The sequence below is a fragment of the Ahaetulla prasina genome, chromosome 10 (genome assembly GCF_028640845.1).
Source record: "Ahaetulla prasina isolate Xishuangbanna chromosome 10, ASM2864084v1, whole genome shotgun sequence".
NCBI classification, from domain to species: domain Eukaryota; kingdom Metazoa; phylum Chordata; class Lepidosauria; order Squamata; family Colubridae; genus Ahaetulla; species Ahaetulla prasina.
The window spans coordinates 15,148,360-15,162,998 of NC_080548.1; the positions used below are offsets into that span (position 1 = coordinate 15,148,360).

General features: G+C 43.6%; 1 protein-coding gene across 3 annotated transcripts; it reads right to left on the bottom strand.

Moving 5' to 3' along the window:
• Window positions 1–4,087: 4,087 nt before the first annotated feature.
• GPN2 (GPN-loop GTPase 2) lies at window positions 4,088–14,343 on the bottom strand. Of its 3 annotated transcripts, none has more exons than XM_058196414.1 (6): window positions 13,616–13,776; window positions 12,826–13,263; window positions 10,814–10,970; window positions 9,668–9,828; window positions 8,934–9,064; window positions 4,088–7,248 (listed from the first exon to the last, which is right to left on the bottom strand). In XM_058196414.1, the coding sequence occupies exons 2-6, from the start codon at window positions 13,240–13,242 to the stop codon at window positions 7,152–7,154; spliced, it is 963 nt and encodes a 320-aa protein (XP_058052397.1). In that variant the 5' UTR covers window positions 13,243–13,263; window positions 13,616–13,776; the 3' UTR covers window positions 4,088–7,151. The 3 variants fall into 3 exon arrangements, with proteins under 3 accessions (XP_058052397.1, XP_058052396.1, XP_058052395.1); XM_058196413.1 differs by lacking the exon at window positions 13,616–13,776 and adding an exon at window positions 14,198–14,343 and having other exon boundaries at window positions 5,225–7,248; XM_058196412.1 differs by lacking the exon at window positions 13,616–13,776 and adding an exon at window positions 13,823–14,084 and having other exon boundaries at window positions 5,228–7,248.
• Between the last annotated feature and the right edge of the window lie 296 nt (window positions 14,344–14,639).

Genomic DNA, 14,639 nt, shown 5'->3' on the forward strand with positions numbered 1-14,639 from the left:
TTTACAATCATGGCCATGCCAATAACCTGGATTGTCTTAAAGGAAGACTTGGGCTTTGGGATGAGCACACTGTCATGCCAGAAACTATGCAAGGTATAGTTCGGTTCAGCCAGTAGGCCCAGAACATCAGCGCTGCTGGGTAAGTGCTGAGAAGAGAAAAATCCCACACTGAAGACAACTTCTTCTTGTCTTGATTCTCTTTCTCTCTCTCCCTCCCTCCCTCTCCCGTCTTCCTCTGTCCCTCCCTTTCTGCCTCTCCCCTCCCCCACTCTGCCTCCCACTCTTTCTCTCTCCCTCTTTTTCTTTCTCCCTCCCTCTCCTTCCGTCTCTCCCTCTCCCGGTCTCCGGCCCTCCCTCCCCTTTCTCTTTTCTCTCTCTCCTCCCTCCTCTCCCTCTGTCTCTCCATCTGCCTCCCTCTCCCTCCCTTTCTGCCTCTCCCCTCCCCCACTCTGCCTCCCACTCTTTCTCTCTCCCTCTTTTTCTTTCTCCCTCCCTCTCCTTCCGTCTCTCCCTCTCCCGGTCTCCGGCCCTCCCTCCCCTTTCTCTCTTTCTCCCTCCCTCTGTCTCTCCTTCTTCCTGTCTTTCTCCCCTTTCTCTCTTTTTCTCCCTCCCCTTCCCTGTCTCTCCATCTGCCTCCCCTCTCCCTCTCCCCGTCTCCCTCCCTCCTTCTCTCCCTCTTTCTTTCTCCTCCTCCCTCCTCTCTCCTCTCCATCTGCCTCCCCCTTTCCCTCTCTCCGTCTCCCTTCCTCCCTCCTTCCCTTTTTCTCCCTCCCACTCCCTCTCTTCCCCTCCATCTGCCTCCCCGCTCTCCCTTTCTCCCTGCCTCCTTCCCTTTCTCTCTCCCTCCATCTCCCTGTTTTTCTGTCTCTCCCTCGCCCCATCTCCCTCTCTTTCTCTTTCTGTCTCTCCACCTCTCCCTCTGTCTCCTTCTCTCTTTCTTCCCCCCCCCTTCCTCTCTCTCTTTCTCCTTCAGTTATCCTGAATAGGGATTCAGGATAACTCCCAATAACACTGAGACTGTGGGAACAAGCTTAAGGCCATCTTTGTCCACCGTCAAAGAAGATCCACCCAGTAACATTTTGCCTCTTTCTTGCATTAAGAGCCACCCCTTGTGGCTCCGATGGAATCGTTCTTAATGGGAAAATATAGTGCGGAAGAACTGTTTTTAGCTGCCCTGCTGATGTATTAGCAGCACCTCATGGTGGCAACTGGAAAAAAAAAAACCCGATCAGGTCTACTTTCCCTTTGCCAGGTGGCCAATTTTAGCCATCCTCTTAAGCCCCAGATTCCTGGTACAGATCTCAGAGATCTTCCAGATACACAGCGGACACAAGAGCAGACAGCCTCAGTTAGCGAAGCTGTTCAAGCCAGAATGCAAAGCAACTATTTTAGTGGATCACAGTCACGTTCCTTAGCAACACCAAGCAAGAACACTGGGATTGACCTGTGGAAAGAACATACCGTAATTTCATCTATTTCTTTGCATTCAGTAACATTCCTCCCACACTTCTTTCCGGTGAAATGCAAAACTTTCTTTCTCCGCATATGTAAGTCATGTTCCAGTCTTCCCAACCTAGTACACTCAGTGTCTAGATTCTAGGCATTAAAGCCTGCGCAAAACCCGATTGAGAAAGGTTGCTGTATGTGCTAGAACGGGGGTCTCCAACCTTGGCAACTTTAAGACAAGTCTTAACTCCCAGAATTCCTTTTTGCTTTGCTGGCTGAGGAATTCTGGGAACTGAAGTCCACAAATCTTAAAGCTGCCAAGATTGGAGACCCCTCTGCTAGAATATTCTTGCTGTTTTAATGGGACACCTGCAGGAACCAAGTTCCCACCAGAGGCGTGCCATCCTATAAATCTAAATGTAACTCAGGTCATGAACGCCTGCAAGTTTATTGCATTTCATCATAGATTGATCTGATTCCATCTTTGTTTTCCTGCTTGGTGACCATACCTTTCAGGATGGAGAACTGCATTGTGTGCAGGTAAAATTCTAGGGCGGGGTGGGTGGGGGAAAATCGGTTTTCCTTATGGAGCATCTTTGCTCGCGAGCATATACAAAAAACTGCCATCATCTTTGTCATAAAATGCACCTTGCATTGCTGAGCTGGTAAATATATCTCCTCACCAAGACATTTCTTTCTTTTTTCTTTTTGGAAATTTTAAAAAAATTTTTTAAAGACATACAAACATAAAAACCATCTTTCATTCAAATTTCAATCACCGAGACATTTCTATCCTTCCTGAAATGTTTCGCTATTTCTTGCCAGCCGAATAGGTTTCTTCCTAGTGATTATCCCTCCATCTTCCAAATGGTGCATCTTCCTGGTGGGCCAGTGACTTGGACTACAGATCCATAACTTTTAGCTGGTATTGGGGCCCTCAGTCAGTGCTGCTGATCCCTACCTTAAGGGCTGGGATTTTAGACACTTTCACTACCTACCTACCCTCCTTTGAACTTCTTTCAAAAGAGATAATGAAACATGGAGAGAAGAATTTTATTAAGCAACTCAGTGAGGTTTGCATGGTTAAAAAGAAATCCATCATAAAAATACCTGTAGATTTATTATCCAGTATACAAGCAATTTAAATTCCCTTTCATGATAAAATGCCAAGAGCTGTGCACCAATTTTCATAAGTTATAGTTACACAAACAAAACACCAGAAGGTGTTTCTTCCTTCTATCAATTTGGTATAAATTACATGCAGTTCTATCCTTTAATCTTCTTCGCTGCAATGATAGAATGCTTGTTTCATTATTTAAAAGCATGATATTTCTATTGCATTCTTTCTTTTATAACTCTATTTGAACTTGATATTTGTAATTTTCCTCTCCACATCTGTTAGCATACCGGTCTCCTTAGATGGCACTTCATATATGTACAGGTGCGTAATAATTACCCAGTTTGTGCTTTAATAACACTTGTTAACCTTTAAAGAATGACATACTGTAGGAGTTTAGTACCCTACCAAGAAAAGTTACAAATGTTTTAGAGCTATTTTATTTAGAAATAAATGGCAAGAGAAGGAGGGACATGGTGATACACAGAGAATGTTTCATGGGAAGAAAGTAATTCAAATTACGGTATTTTCATTTTCTTACAAAATGAGAACCTAGCGATATTTAGTGGCAGTGAAAGATTTGAGATGTATTAAAGAAATGCTTCTCCACATCTGTGCATAAAATCAGTGGGCCTAACAATGGCAGGTTTTAAACAAATTATACAAATCCAGCAGAGTGAAAGCTTCAAACTCTACTGCAGGAAGAGGTTACATACAATGCGGACTTTTTAAAGCAAGGTTTTTCAAACTTGGACACTTCGATGTGTTGACTTCAACTCAACTATTGGTATGGCACTATCTTGAAAAGTTAATGCCTTGACTTTGCCAGTAGCTGTTGACTTCCAAGTTTCCACCAACTTGGAAAACACAGCAATAACCATGTGTATTTGATGTTTTTGGCCTGATTCAGTCTCGTTGTTTTACACTGAAGTCTTAAAACATCTGCAAATATTTTCTCTTCTACTCCATATACTGCAGAGGGGCAAAGTCACACTGCTCCAAGCTTGTCTGTCTGTATAAAGCAGGGGTCTCCAGCCTTGGCAACTTTAAGTCTTGTGGACTTCAACTCCCAGAGTTCCTCAGCCAGCAAAGCTGGCAGAGGAATTCTGGGAGTTGAAGTCCACAAGACTTAAAGTTGCCAAGGTTGGAGACCCCTGGTATAAAGTATCACACAAACGCACCAAAGTTGGACAAAGAAAGTTCAAAAGCTTCTTTATTTAGCATTCCTCTCTCCAAAATCCAAAATCTTTGGCAACACTAAAAAAACAACAACAACCCTCAAAAGATACCCTTCTCAACAATATCCAGACTCCATGCTTTTCCTCAGTATCACAACTCAAAGCGGCCAGAAGCAGGTCACACCACCAAACAGATCACAAAAAGAAATGAATAAATAATTTGAAATGAAATCGGGGCTGCTCAGCTGCCATTTCAGAAGGGAATGGAAAGGGAGAGGAGAGAGTGAAGGAAGAAAGTAGGTAGGAAAGAGAGAGGTAGAAAAGGGGAAAGGAGAGAAGAATTTTATTAAGCAACTCAGTGAGGTTTGCATGGTTAAAAAGAAATCCATCATAAAAATACCTGTAGATTTATTATCCAGTATACAAGCAATTTAAATTCCCTTTCATGATAAAATGCCAAGAGCTGTGCACCAATTTTCATAAGTTATAGTTACACAAACAAAACACCAGAAGGTGTTTCTTCCTTCTATCAATTTGGTATAAATTACATGCAGTTCTATCCTTTAATCTTCGCTGCAATGATAGAATGCTTGTTTCATTATTTAAAAGCATGATATTTCTATTGCATTCTTTCTTTTATAATTCTATTTGAACTTGATATTTGTAATTTTCCTCTCCACATCTGTTAGCATACCGGTCTCCTTAGATGGCACTTCATATATGTACAGGTGCGTAATAATTACCCAGTTTGTGCTTTAATAACACTTGTTAACCTTTAAAGAATGACATACTGTAGGAGTTTAGTACCCTACCAAGAAAAGTTACAAATGTTTTAGAGCTATTTTATTTAGAAATAAATGGCAAGAAAAGGAGGGACATGGTGATACACAGACAATGTTTCATGGGAAGAAAGTAATTCAAATTACGGTATTTTCATTTTCTTGCAAAATGAGAACCTAGCGATGTTCAGTGGCAGTGAAAGATTTGAGATGTATTAAAGAAATGCTTCTCCACATCTGTACATAAAATCAGTGGGCCTAACAATGGCAGGTTTTAAACAAATTATACAAACCCAGCAGAGTGAAAGCTTCAAACTCTACTGCAGGAAGAGCTTACATACAATGCGGACTTTTTAAAGCAAGGTTTTTCAAACTTGGACACTTCGATGTGTTGACTTCAACTCACTATTGGTATGGCACTATCTTGAAAAGTTAATGCCTTGACTTTGCCAGTAGCTGTTGACTTCCAAGTTTCCACCAACTTGGAAAACACAGCAATAACCATGTGTATTTGATGTTTTTGGCCTGATTCAGTCTCGCTGTTTTACACTGAAGTCTTAAAACATCTGCAAATATTTTCTCTTCTACTTGATATACTGCAGAGGGGCAAAGTCACACTGCTCCAAGCTTGTCTGTCTGTATAAAGCAGGGGTCTCCAACCTTGGCAACTTTAAGTCTTGTGGACTTCAACTCTCAGAGTTCCTCAGCCAGCAAAGCTGGCTGAGGAATTCTGGGAGTTGAAGTCCACAAGACTTAAAGTTGCCAAGGTTGGAGACCCCTGGTATAAAGTATCACACAAACGCACCAAAGTTGGACAAAGAAAGTTCAAAAGCTTCTTTATTTAGCATTCCTCTCTCCAAAATCCAAAATCTTTGGCAACACTAAAAAAAAAAAAAAAACCCTCAAAAGATACCCTTCTCAACAATATCCAGACTCCATGCTTTTCCTCAGTAACACAACTCAAAGCGGCCAGAAGCAGGTCACACCACCAAACAGATCACAAAAAGAAGTGAATAAAAATTTGAAATGAAATCGGGGCTGCTCAGCTGCCATTTCAGAAGGGAATGGAAAGGGTGAGGAGAGAGTGAAGGAAGAAAGTAGGTAGGAAAGAGAGAGGTAGAAAAGGGGGAAAGGAGAGGAAGAAGAAAGGGGAAAGAGAGAGGGTTAGAAAGGGTGGAAGAGAAGAGTAGGGAAGGAGGAGAGGATGTAGAAAAGCGAAGGAGAGGAAGGATGAAGAAAGTAGAAGAAAGTAGAGAAGGGAGGAGGAAAGGTTTGTTAAGGAAGGAAGTGGTAGCTGGGCAGGTCCGAATAAGTAACAAATGAAAGTTAATGACTAATGTTGATTAAGAGACTGTATATTGAATAGGTTGTTGGAAAATGGAAATAAAACTTTTTTACTAAAAAAAAAAAAGAAATGATCTGTGAGGACAAAAGCAGCTTTTCCCGCCAATACCCTTTGAGATGATGGCCCAGACATATCATTGGCAAGAGCCCCCCACCCCCCCCACAAAAAAAAACACCATTTGGAAGGCATCCAAATTGTGGAATGGTAGCAGAAACAATTCTCAAAAGCTTCTCAGCGAAATAAAGCAGGATAACGCTCTGAACCAAGGCGTTAAAAGAAAAAGAAGAGTCGGACTATTACATAAAAGTAAAGGTTCCCCTCGCACATACGTGCTAGTCGTTCCCAACTCTAGGGGGCGGTGCTCATCTCCGTTTCAAAGCCGAAGAGCCAGCGCTGTCCAAAGACGTCTCCGTAGTCATGTGGCCGGCATGACTGAACTCCAAAGGCGCACGGAACGCTGTTACCTTCCCACCAAAGGTGGTCCCTATTTTTTCTACTTGCATTTTTACATGCTTTCGAAACTGCTAGGTTGGCAGAAGCTGTAAGTAATGGGAGCTCACCCTGTTACACGGCAGCACTAAGGATTCAAACCGCTGAGCTGCCGACCTTTCGATCGACAAGCTCAACGTCCTAGCCCCTCAGCCACCGCGGCCCCTACTATTACATAGCATGGAACAAATTGTATAATTGGCTAGAGACTAGAAATACTAAGATGACGAAAAAAGATGAAAAGCTTATATATACATGTATATAAAATGGCAATGCATGAAAGAAAATGAATAGCTAGAAGGATAGAAGATAAAAAAAAATAAGAGAGAACGGGACAAAGAAGAAAAGTATAATTAAACGAAACGAGAGAGGGACTAAGGATGTAAATATGAGAAGAATAAGGAAACGAAGCTGATGTAAAGAAGGAATATATGTTTTATGTCAATGTATGTTATGTATTGTTCCTTTTTGTTAAAAAAAACAACACCAGGGTAACGCCCTGAAGGAGACACATTAGGCGACAACTTTGCTAGCACTAAACGGTCATCTCTGACAGCTAACAGGTGCCAGATCGTAACACTTTGCCAACTGCTCTTTGGTCATCAACTGTACCAGTTTCTTAACAGAAACATTTGGCTCCTTATTCCACCACAAATAGAAGGAACTCAGTGATGGTGACCTGTTTGTTCCTGCGCCAAGCCCGGGAATACCTCGGAGGGAGCAGGCGCAAGCCCCCTCCCCTCCCCCCCCGCTGCTCTTCCTGAGAGACCATTTTGGGCAGGCCGATCTACCCTCCTTCAGTGACTGCTGTAACTGGCATGTTCCATGTCTAAAGTTTCCTCTTCCACCGTTTTCTCCTGTGGCTGCACATACTTCTCCTGGACTGCCAGGGTGCTGATGAGTGAGAGTTAAGGAGAAAGGAAGCCCAACAGCATGAAAGAGAGCCAGGCTAGACTCGCTTAAATTTTAAATTATCAAATTGATTTTATGGGTTTTAAATGTTTTGTAAATTTTAGAGGGTAATATTTTATCTATAAGTAGCCATATCGAATAGGTTTTTTAAGGGTTGTTTTTAGTTTTGTATTGTTGTTTTCTTGTATTTTATTCCTGGCTGTACACCGCCCTGAGTCCTTCGGGAGAAGGGCGGTCTATAAATAAAAATATTCTATTCTATCTGCTTCTGTTGACTGGCAGGAGAAACATCTGCATATACAGGGAGTCCTCAATTTACGGCCATTCATTTAGTGACCGTTACGACCATTCATTTAGTGACAGTGGTGCTGAAAAAAAGTGACTTATGACCATTTTTCACACTGATGACCACTGCCGCATCTCCAGGGTCACCTGACCTTGGCAATTGAGTCCTATTTAATGACGGTTGCACAGTGTCCTGGGGTTTGCATGATCATCTTTTTGTGACTTTCTGACAAGAGTCAATGGGGAAGCCAGATTCACTTAACAACCGTGTTACTAACTTAACAACTGCAGTGATTCTCTTTTAACAACTGGATCAAGAAAGGTCATAAAATGGGGCAGATTCACTTAACAAATATCTCACTTAGCAGCATAAACCTGGGCCTCAATTGTGCTCGTAAATCGAGGACTACTTGCGCTATCCAAAATGGTGGGTGGGATAAAAAGGAATCATTTATTCCATGGAGCAAAAGTGGGAAAAAGTAATCGGGCAACTTGGTAGGGTAGGGCTAGGTGCGCAGCACATAAGATACCATATTTTTCGGAGTATAAGACGCAACTTTTTCCCCCAAAAAAGAGGGTGAAAATCTGGCTGTGTCTTATACTCTGAATGTAGCCCCGCCCAGCTTCTCAAAGGGAGGTTTCAGAGGCTGAAAAAAGTATCAAAAACGAAGCTTCAGAAAAGAAGCCCCCAAACAGAGCTTCAGAGGCTTTTTTTCTGAAGCAGTTTTGGAGGCTTTCAGAGGCAGAATTTTTTTTTTTTTCTGAAACACAAAGCCAAAAAAACCAAGGCACAGAGCTCACAACCAAGGAACCTGTTGCTAAAATTCACCTCTGGGAACAGCAAATTGGGGGTATTATGGCAGGCCGATCCACCTGTCAATCAGCTTTTTTCTTATTTTCCTCCCCAAAAACTAAGGTGCGTCTTATACTCTGGTGCACTTTATATTCTGAAAAATACACTAATCCTCCCACTGCTACCACTGGTCTAAAATGCTCTTTAAATGACATCATCATGATAAGCAGATTTCCCAAACCTCAGCATTTCCTAAGGTCGCGATGGCGAACCTATGGCACGCATGCCCAAAGTGGCACACGAAGCCATTTGCCCAGCACCCGTGACCTTGCCTGTTTATCTTCTGGGTTTCTGGCATGCATGCGCGCGCGACGATCAGCTGTGCCAAAAACTGGCCTGCACTTGCATGCCAGCAGCTGATCATCAGGTGCGCATGTGCGCTAGAACCCGGAAGTTTGGCTTTTCCAGAGCACGGCCCCGACGAGCCCGCTTTTCCACACAACCTTTTTGGCACTCGGTACCGAAAAGGTTCGCCATCAATCCCAAGGCACAGAAGTACCAATGAGGAAGGAGAGAGCAGAAAGGATACGATGTGAATTGAAAATCAGCTCCCATCGCTGCAGACATCAAGACGTTGAGGTTTCTGTGTTCAGAGTCCCCAAAACAGTAACCATTGGCTTTGTCCACTGCCTGCATCACACACCGCATACTTTCCTTGTCCTGAAACAAGGAACCATTAGAAACATGTCACGCCCAAAATTGATTTCTCTGCCTTATTTCATCCTGTTACTCACTGTCCTGATTACTGGCAGGGAAGTCCCAGCAACAGATTAACCTTTTTTTTTTAATAAAATGAATCCTCTGAGCAATCTTACTTTCAAATCTGAAAGTTTTCTTTAGGAAGAACAGATTGCAAAAGTGTCCATACACACAATCACATTGCCATAGGATTAGAGTTATCAAACGCTAGAATAAACAAATAATCAGCCAGTTTATATTCTCATTCTGTTAACTTCAAACTATTCTCCATTCCTTAATCATTCTGTTCCATAACAGCATTTATTTAGTCAGATGCACAGCCACTGGGCACAGGGCCTTTCAACTCTGTTTTGACCAGTTGTGAGCTACTGTCCTGGCAACTGGACAGTTTCAGAATTAGTTATTTGCATTTGTGAATCGGTTTACCTCTTAATTTCATTCGCCCTGCACTAACAAATGCATGCCACACTTGTCTCAAGCATAGTAATTTGCAGTTCAAGCGTAGGTAAAAATCGTGGAAGGAAATTGATGGGCTTCATCTATTCCACTCCTTGACTGTCTTACCTGGACATTGAGGGGAACAAAAGAGACCAAACTGTAGTCTTCAATCACTCCCACCAGCTTCTTGTTCAGGCGTTGGTAGTTCTTGAAGAATGGATCTAAGGCCAAATGGTCCACTAAGTAGGACAGATCAAGAACTTCTGTGTAATAATCTAGATTAAATGCTGTAAGGCAAGTGAAAGAGGGAAAGAAAGCTTCAGTAAATCCATAGAATAAGGAACAAGCTAATCTGTAATATTTCTTGTTCGATAGCAGTCTTTTTTCTGGAATGCAAAATGCTCCAATGATTGAATTGTTGCAATTAAAAGATGGAGAGACAGTTTGGTGTAGTGGTTATGGCTAGTTCCTGACTTGGGTATAAAGACAACTGGAGGATTTTGGACCAGTCAATTTTCTTTTAGCTCCAGGAAGGAGAAAATGGCAAAGTACTTCTGAAAAACTTTGCCAAGAAAATTTCAGGGATTGTCCAACAGTCTCTGAGAATAGTAGTCCTGCTTTCAAAACAAGTATAATTCTGCTATAAAGGCTTGACTTAGACTGTGGTAGTAATTTATCTAGGCAGTTGTATGACTGACAAGATCTTGGATAAACTTCTCTGGCAACCACCCAACTACAAATGAACTATGGCTACCTTCAGCTGACCCAAGTGGATTACATACACCCAGAGGTGGGTTTCAGCAGGTTCTGACCAGTTCTGGAGAACTGGTAGCAGAAATTTTGAGTAGTTTGGAGCACCGGTAGTAAAAATTCTGACTGGCCCCCCATATCTTCTCTGTCTCCCGAGTTCCAGCTGATCAGGAGGAAATGGGGATTTTGCAGTAACCTTCCCCTGGATTTGGGAGGGAATGGAGATTTTACAGTGTCCTTCTCCTGGAGTGAGGTGGGAATGGAGATTTTACAGTATCCTTCCCCTGCCATGCCCACCAAGCCACACCCACAGAACCGGTAGTAAAAATTTTTGAAACCCACCACTGCATACACCGATGTGTAATGGGCCCTTAGTAGTTACTTTAATCAGTCCCACAGTTCTCTAAGGTAAGGGTCTCCAATCCTGGCAACTTTTAAGACTTGTGGACTTCAACTCCCACAATTCCTCAGCCAGCAAAGCCAAGATTGGAGACCCCTGCTCTAAGGATTGCCTGCTCTCACCTAACTTCCCATACTGCTCAATGAGGTCCATTTTGGAGAGGATGTTGACGTGGGGCAACTCCACATGCAGCATTGTGGCGAGGGAAGTGCAGAGGACAGAGATGAATTTGCCAGGATCTGTGCAGTAATGAGAATCTACCAGATGAACAGCAGCCAACTACAAAGAACAAACAAAAGGATAGAGAAATTAGCATGTTGCCTGAGGAATTCTGGGACTTGAAGTCCACACATGTTAAAAGTTGCTAAGGTTGAGAAATCCTGGTTTAATATATGCAGAGAAGTCATCTATACAATAAACGAGACTCCTGTCAGGAATGGGAATAGAAATTTGTAGTCCTTCAGGTGACCCTGAACTAAAAGCACTCCTTTTATACTGTTCACACCATGGTTAAGCAATAATTAGAGAGCACAAACTCTACGTTACACCTCTTACTAAAAGAGATGTAAGTTTCTAGTAGCATTTTAACAATATTTTGATGTGAAGTGGAAATAAAGTTAATGAAAGATTTTCAAATTCAAACTGAGGTGTAGAACCCCAAAGCCTCCTGGACTCTGGTGATAACACAAATTAACACATTAAATTAGACATATCAATAGCATCAGCGATGGATGATAGAGACCGACAGTTAAATACAGGCTAGCAAATCGGCCTTCAGGTTTCTCTTTCTTTTTGCTGCCATCTAGTGGTTGTTTAAGGGTGGCTCAGGGGCTAGGACGTTGAGCTTGTAGAATCGAAAGGTCAGCAGCTCGACGGTTCAAATCCCTAGTGCTGCTGTGTAACGGGGTGAGCTCCCATTATTAGTCCCAGCTTCTGCCAACCTAGCAGTTTCGAAAGCATGTAAAAATGCAAGTAGAAAAACTAGGGACCACCTTTGGTGGGAAGGTAACAGCATTCCGTGCGCCTTTGGCATTGAGTCATGCTGGCCACATGACCACGGAGACGTCTTTGGACAGCACTGGCTCTTCGGCTTTGAAATGGAGATGAGCACCGCCCCCCAGAGTCGGCAACGACTAGCACGTATGTGCGAGGGGAAACTTTACCTTTATCTTTAGTGGTTGTTTGGATTTTTAAAGATCAGATCAGCTCTCTAGTTGAATACATCTTCTTTTCAAGCTCAGGCAATTTCTACCAAACATTAAAAGGTAAAGGTTCCCCTCACACAGAGGGGAAATCCAGCAGGTTCTGACCGGTACTGGAGAACCGGTAGCGGAAATTTTGAGCAGTTCGGAGAACTGGCAAATACCACCTCTGGCTGGCCCCAGAGTGGGGTGGGAATGAGGATTTTGCAATATCCTTCCTCCAGGAGTGGGGAGGGATTGGAGCTTTTGCAGTATCCTTCCCCTGCCACGCCCACCAAGCCACAGCATGCCCACCAAGCCATACCCACAGAACCAGTAGTAAAAAATTTTGGATTTTACCACTGCCCTCTCACATATGTGCTAGTCGTTCCCGACTCTAGGGGGCACTACTCCTCTCCGTTTCAAATCCAAAGAGCCAGCGCTGTCCAAAGACGTCTCCGTGGTCATGTGGCCGGCATGACTAAACACCAAGGCGCACAGAAAGCTGTTACCTTCCCACCAAAGGTGGTCCCTATTTTTCTATTTGCATTTTTTACGTGCTTTCGAACTGCTAGGTTGGCAGAAGCTGGGACAAGTATTGGGAGCTCACCCCGTTACGCGGCACTAGGGATTCGAACCGCTGAACTGCCGACCTTTCGATCGACAAGCTCAGCATCTTAGTCACTGAGCCACCATATCCCTCTTTACCAAACATTACAAACACATAAAATGCACCATATTTTACAACAGCTTCATGGTTTTGTCACTGGGAACTAGTTTGAAAAGGCAGCTGTTCTCACATACAGTCACTGTGAATTGGGACAGACTGAGGTTGAGGTTTGGCCTTCAGGAATGCCCTCGTTTCCTCTGGACCAGTAGTCTCCAACCTTGGCAACTTTAAGTATGGCTTAAAGCCGCCAAGGTTGGAGACCCTTGTTCTGGACCAAACATACCCTGAAATTCCACTTAGCAAGTTGAGCGAAGATGTTTCTCAATGAACTATGATGGGTGCAGAGCTCCACTTGTCCGGGACAATCAAACAAAAAGTAATGTCCTTTCAGGTGGTCCAGTTTCTCCTGCAGCCAGTCAAAATTTGCCTCTAGGTACTCCATGCAGTAGATTAAGCCACCGTTGGGGCCAAGTTTCAAATTCTCCATCACATCAGCCAAGGTGATCAGTTCAGAGATATCCACCGCACACTGGAACGGAATCCTTTCGTTGGCTGGGTCCAAATTCACCACAGCTACCTTGCGCCCGATTGCAGAGAGGAATTCCTGCATGCCATGACAATAGGTGGTCTTCCCGGAGCCCGGAGGCCCAATCACTACCTGGCCAAAGGCAAGCGACGGCAGCTTGTCGTTTCTCGACATGCTGCGAAAGGTTTCTCGCTCCTAAAAAACAGACATGAGAAAGAATAAGGCCTTTATTATACTTAACAGAGTTGTTAATGCTTGGAATAAACTACCTGACTCTGTGATCTCTTCCCAAAATCCCAAAAGCTTCAACCAAAAACTTCTACTATTGACCTCACCCATTCCTAAGAGGTCTGTAAGGGGTGTGCATAAGAGCACAAACGTGCCTACCGTTCCTGTCCTATTGTTTCCTTTCGTTATATCCAATTAATATAGTTATTACATACTCATATATATGCTTATATATTGTATAATTATTTCATGCTTATGCTTATACATACTATGTGACAAAATAAATAAATAAATAAAATAAATACTTAATAATACCTACATAATTGCTACCCACATAAAAACAATTCACACCATGCACAACAAGCACGCTTGTAGGATAAGCTCGTATAACATTCCCACATTACAAAACCTTTTTGCAAAAAAAAAGAGTGGATTGGAGGGAGCCGGGAAGGGCAAGAACCCGAGTCGCCCCCCCCCCTTTTTTTTCCTTTTCTTTCAAGAGGGAAGAAATCGCCTTCTAGGTTACCCTTCGGCTCAATGCGCCGCGCCGGGCTTGAAAGGAGAAAAGCGGGACTGGCTGCAACCGCCACGCCGTGCAAATTGGAGGCGGACGGTGCAAAAGAACCTCTCGGCCCCTTCGATAGACGAGCGGAGCAAACGACGGAGCCGGCGTGGCCTCCGATAGTCCTCCTACGTCAGCAGATCCTCCCGACGACCCTTTGGGATCCGCGAATCCTAAAGCCCCATAAAGCAGGGGTCTCCAACCATGGCAACTTTAAGACTGGTGAACTTCAACTCCCAGAATCCCTCAGCCAGCTTTGCTGGCTGAGGGATTCTGGGAGTTGAAGTCCACCAGTCTTAAAGTTGCCATGGTTGGAGACCCCTGCTATAAAGGATTCACCTGAGATTTCGCTACTGGTTCCTTCTACGCTGGGAGATGCATCACCTCCGGGCGTGAAAGAGGGCTTGTCTACACTTTCTTTCTTCTACAGTCCAAACGCAAAACCTGCCGCTCTATCTCGATGGTCAGTGGCGTCTAACCAAGCAGGACGCCGGAAGGCGTGATGTAGTCATTTGTAGAACTAGAAGCGAACGACCGGCGCCCCCTGCAGGATGGGATGTGCTGAGAGCGATGGCCTAAGGAATTGGAGACTATCGTTTTGTTGTTGTTCGCTAAGCGCCCTCCAGGGGTAGCCAAGGGCATAGCAACGAGCAGACAAGAAGAAATACAGTAATAAAAAACGAAGGAAGGACAAGTTGAAGATACTGCAGCAGCAGGAGTCTCTCTCTCTCTTTGCAAGTCACGAAAGAAAGGTGTGTGTTGGTAGTTTGCCACAGCCAAT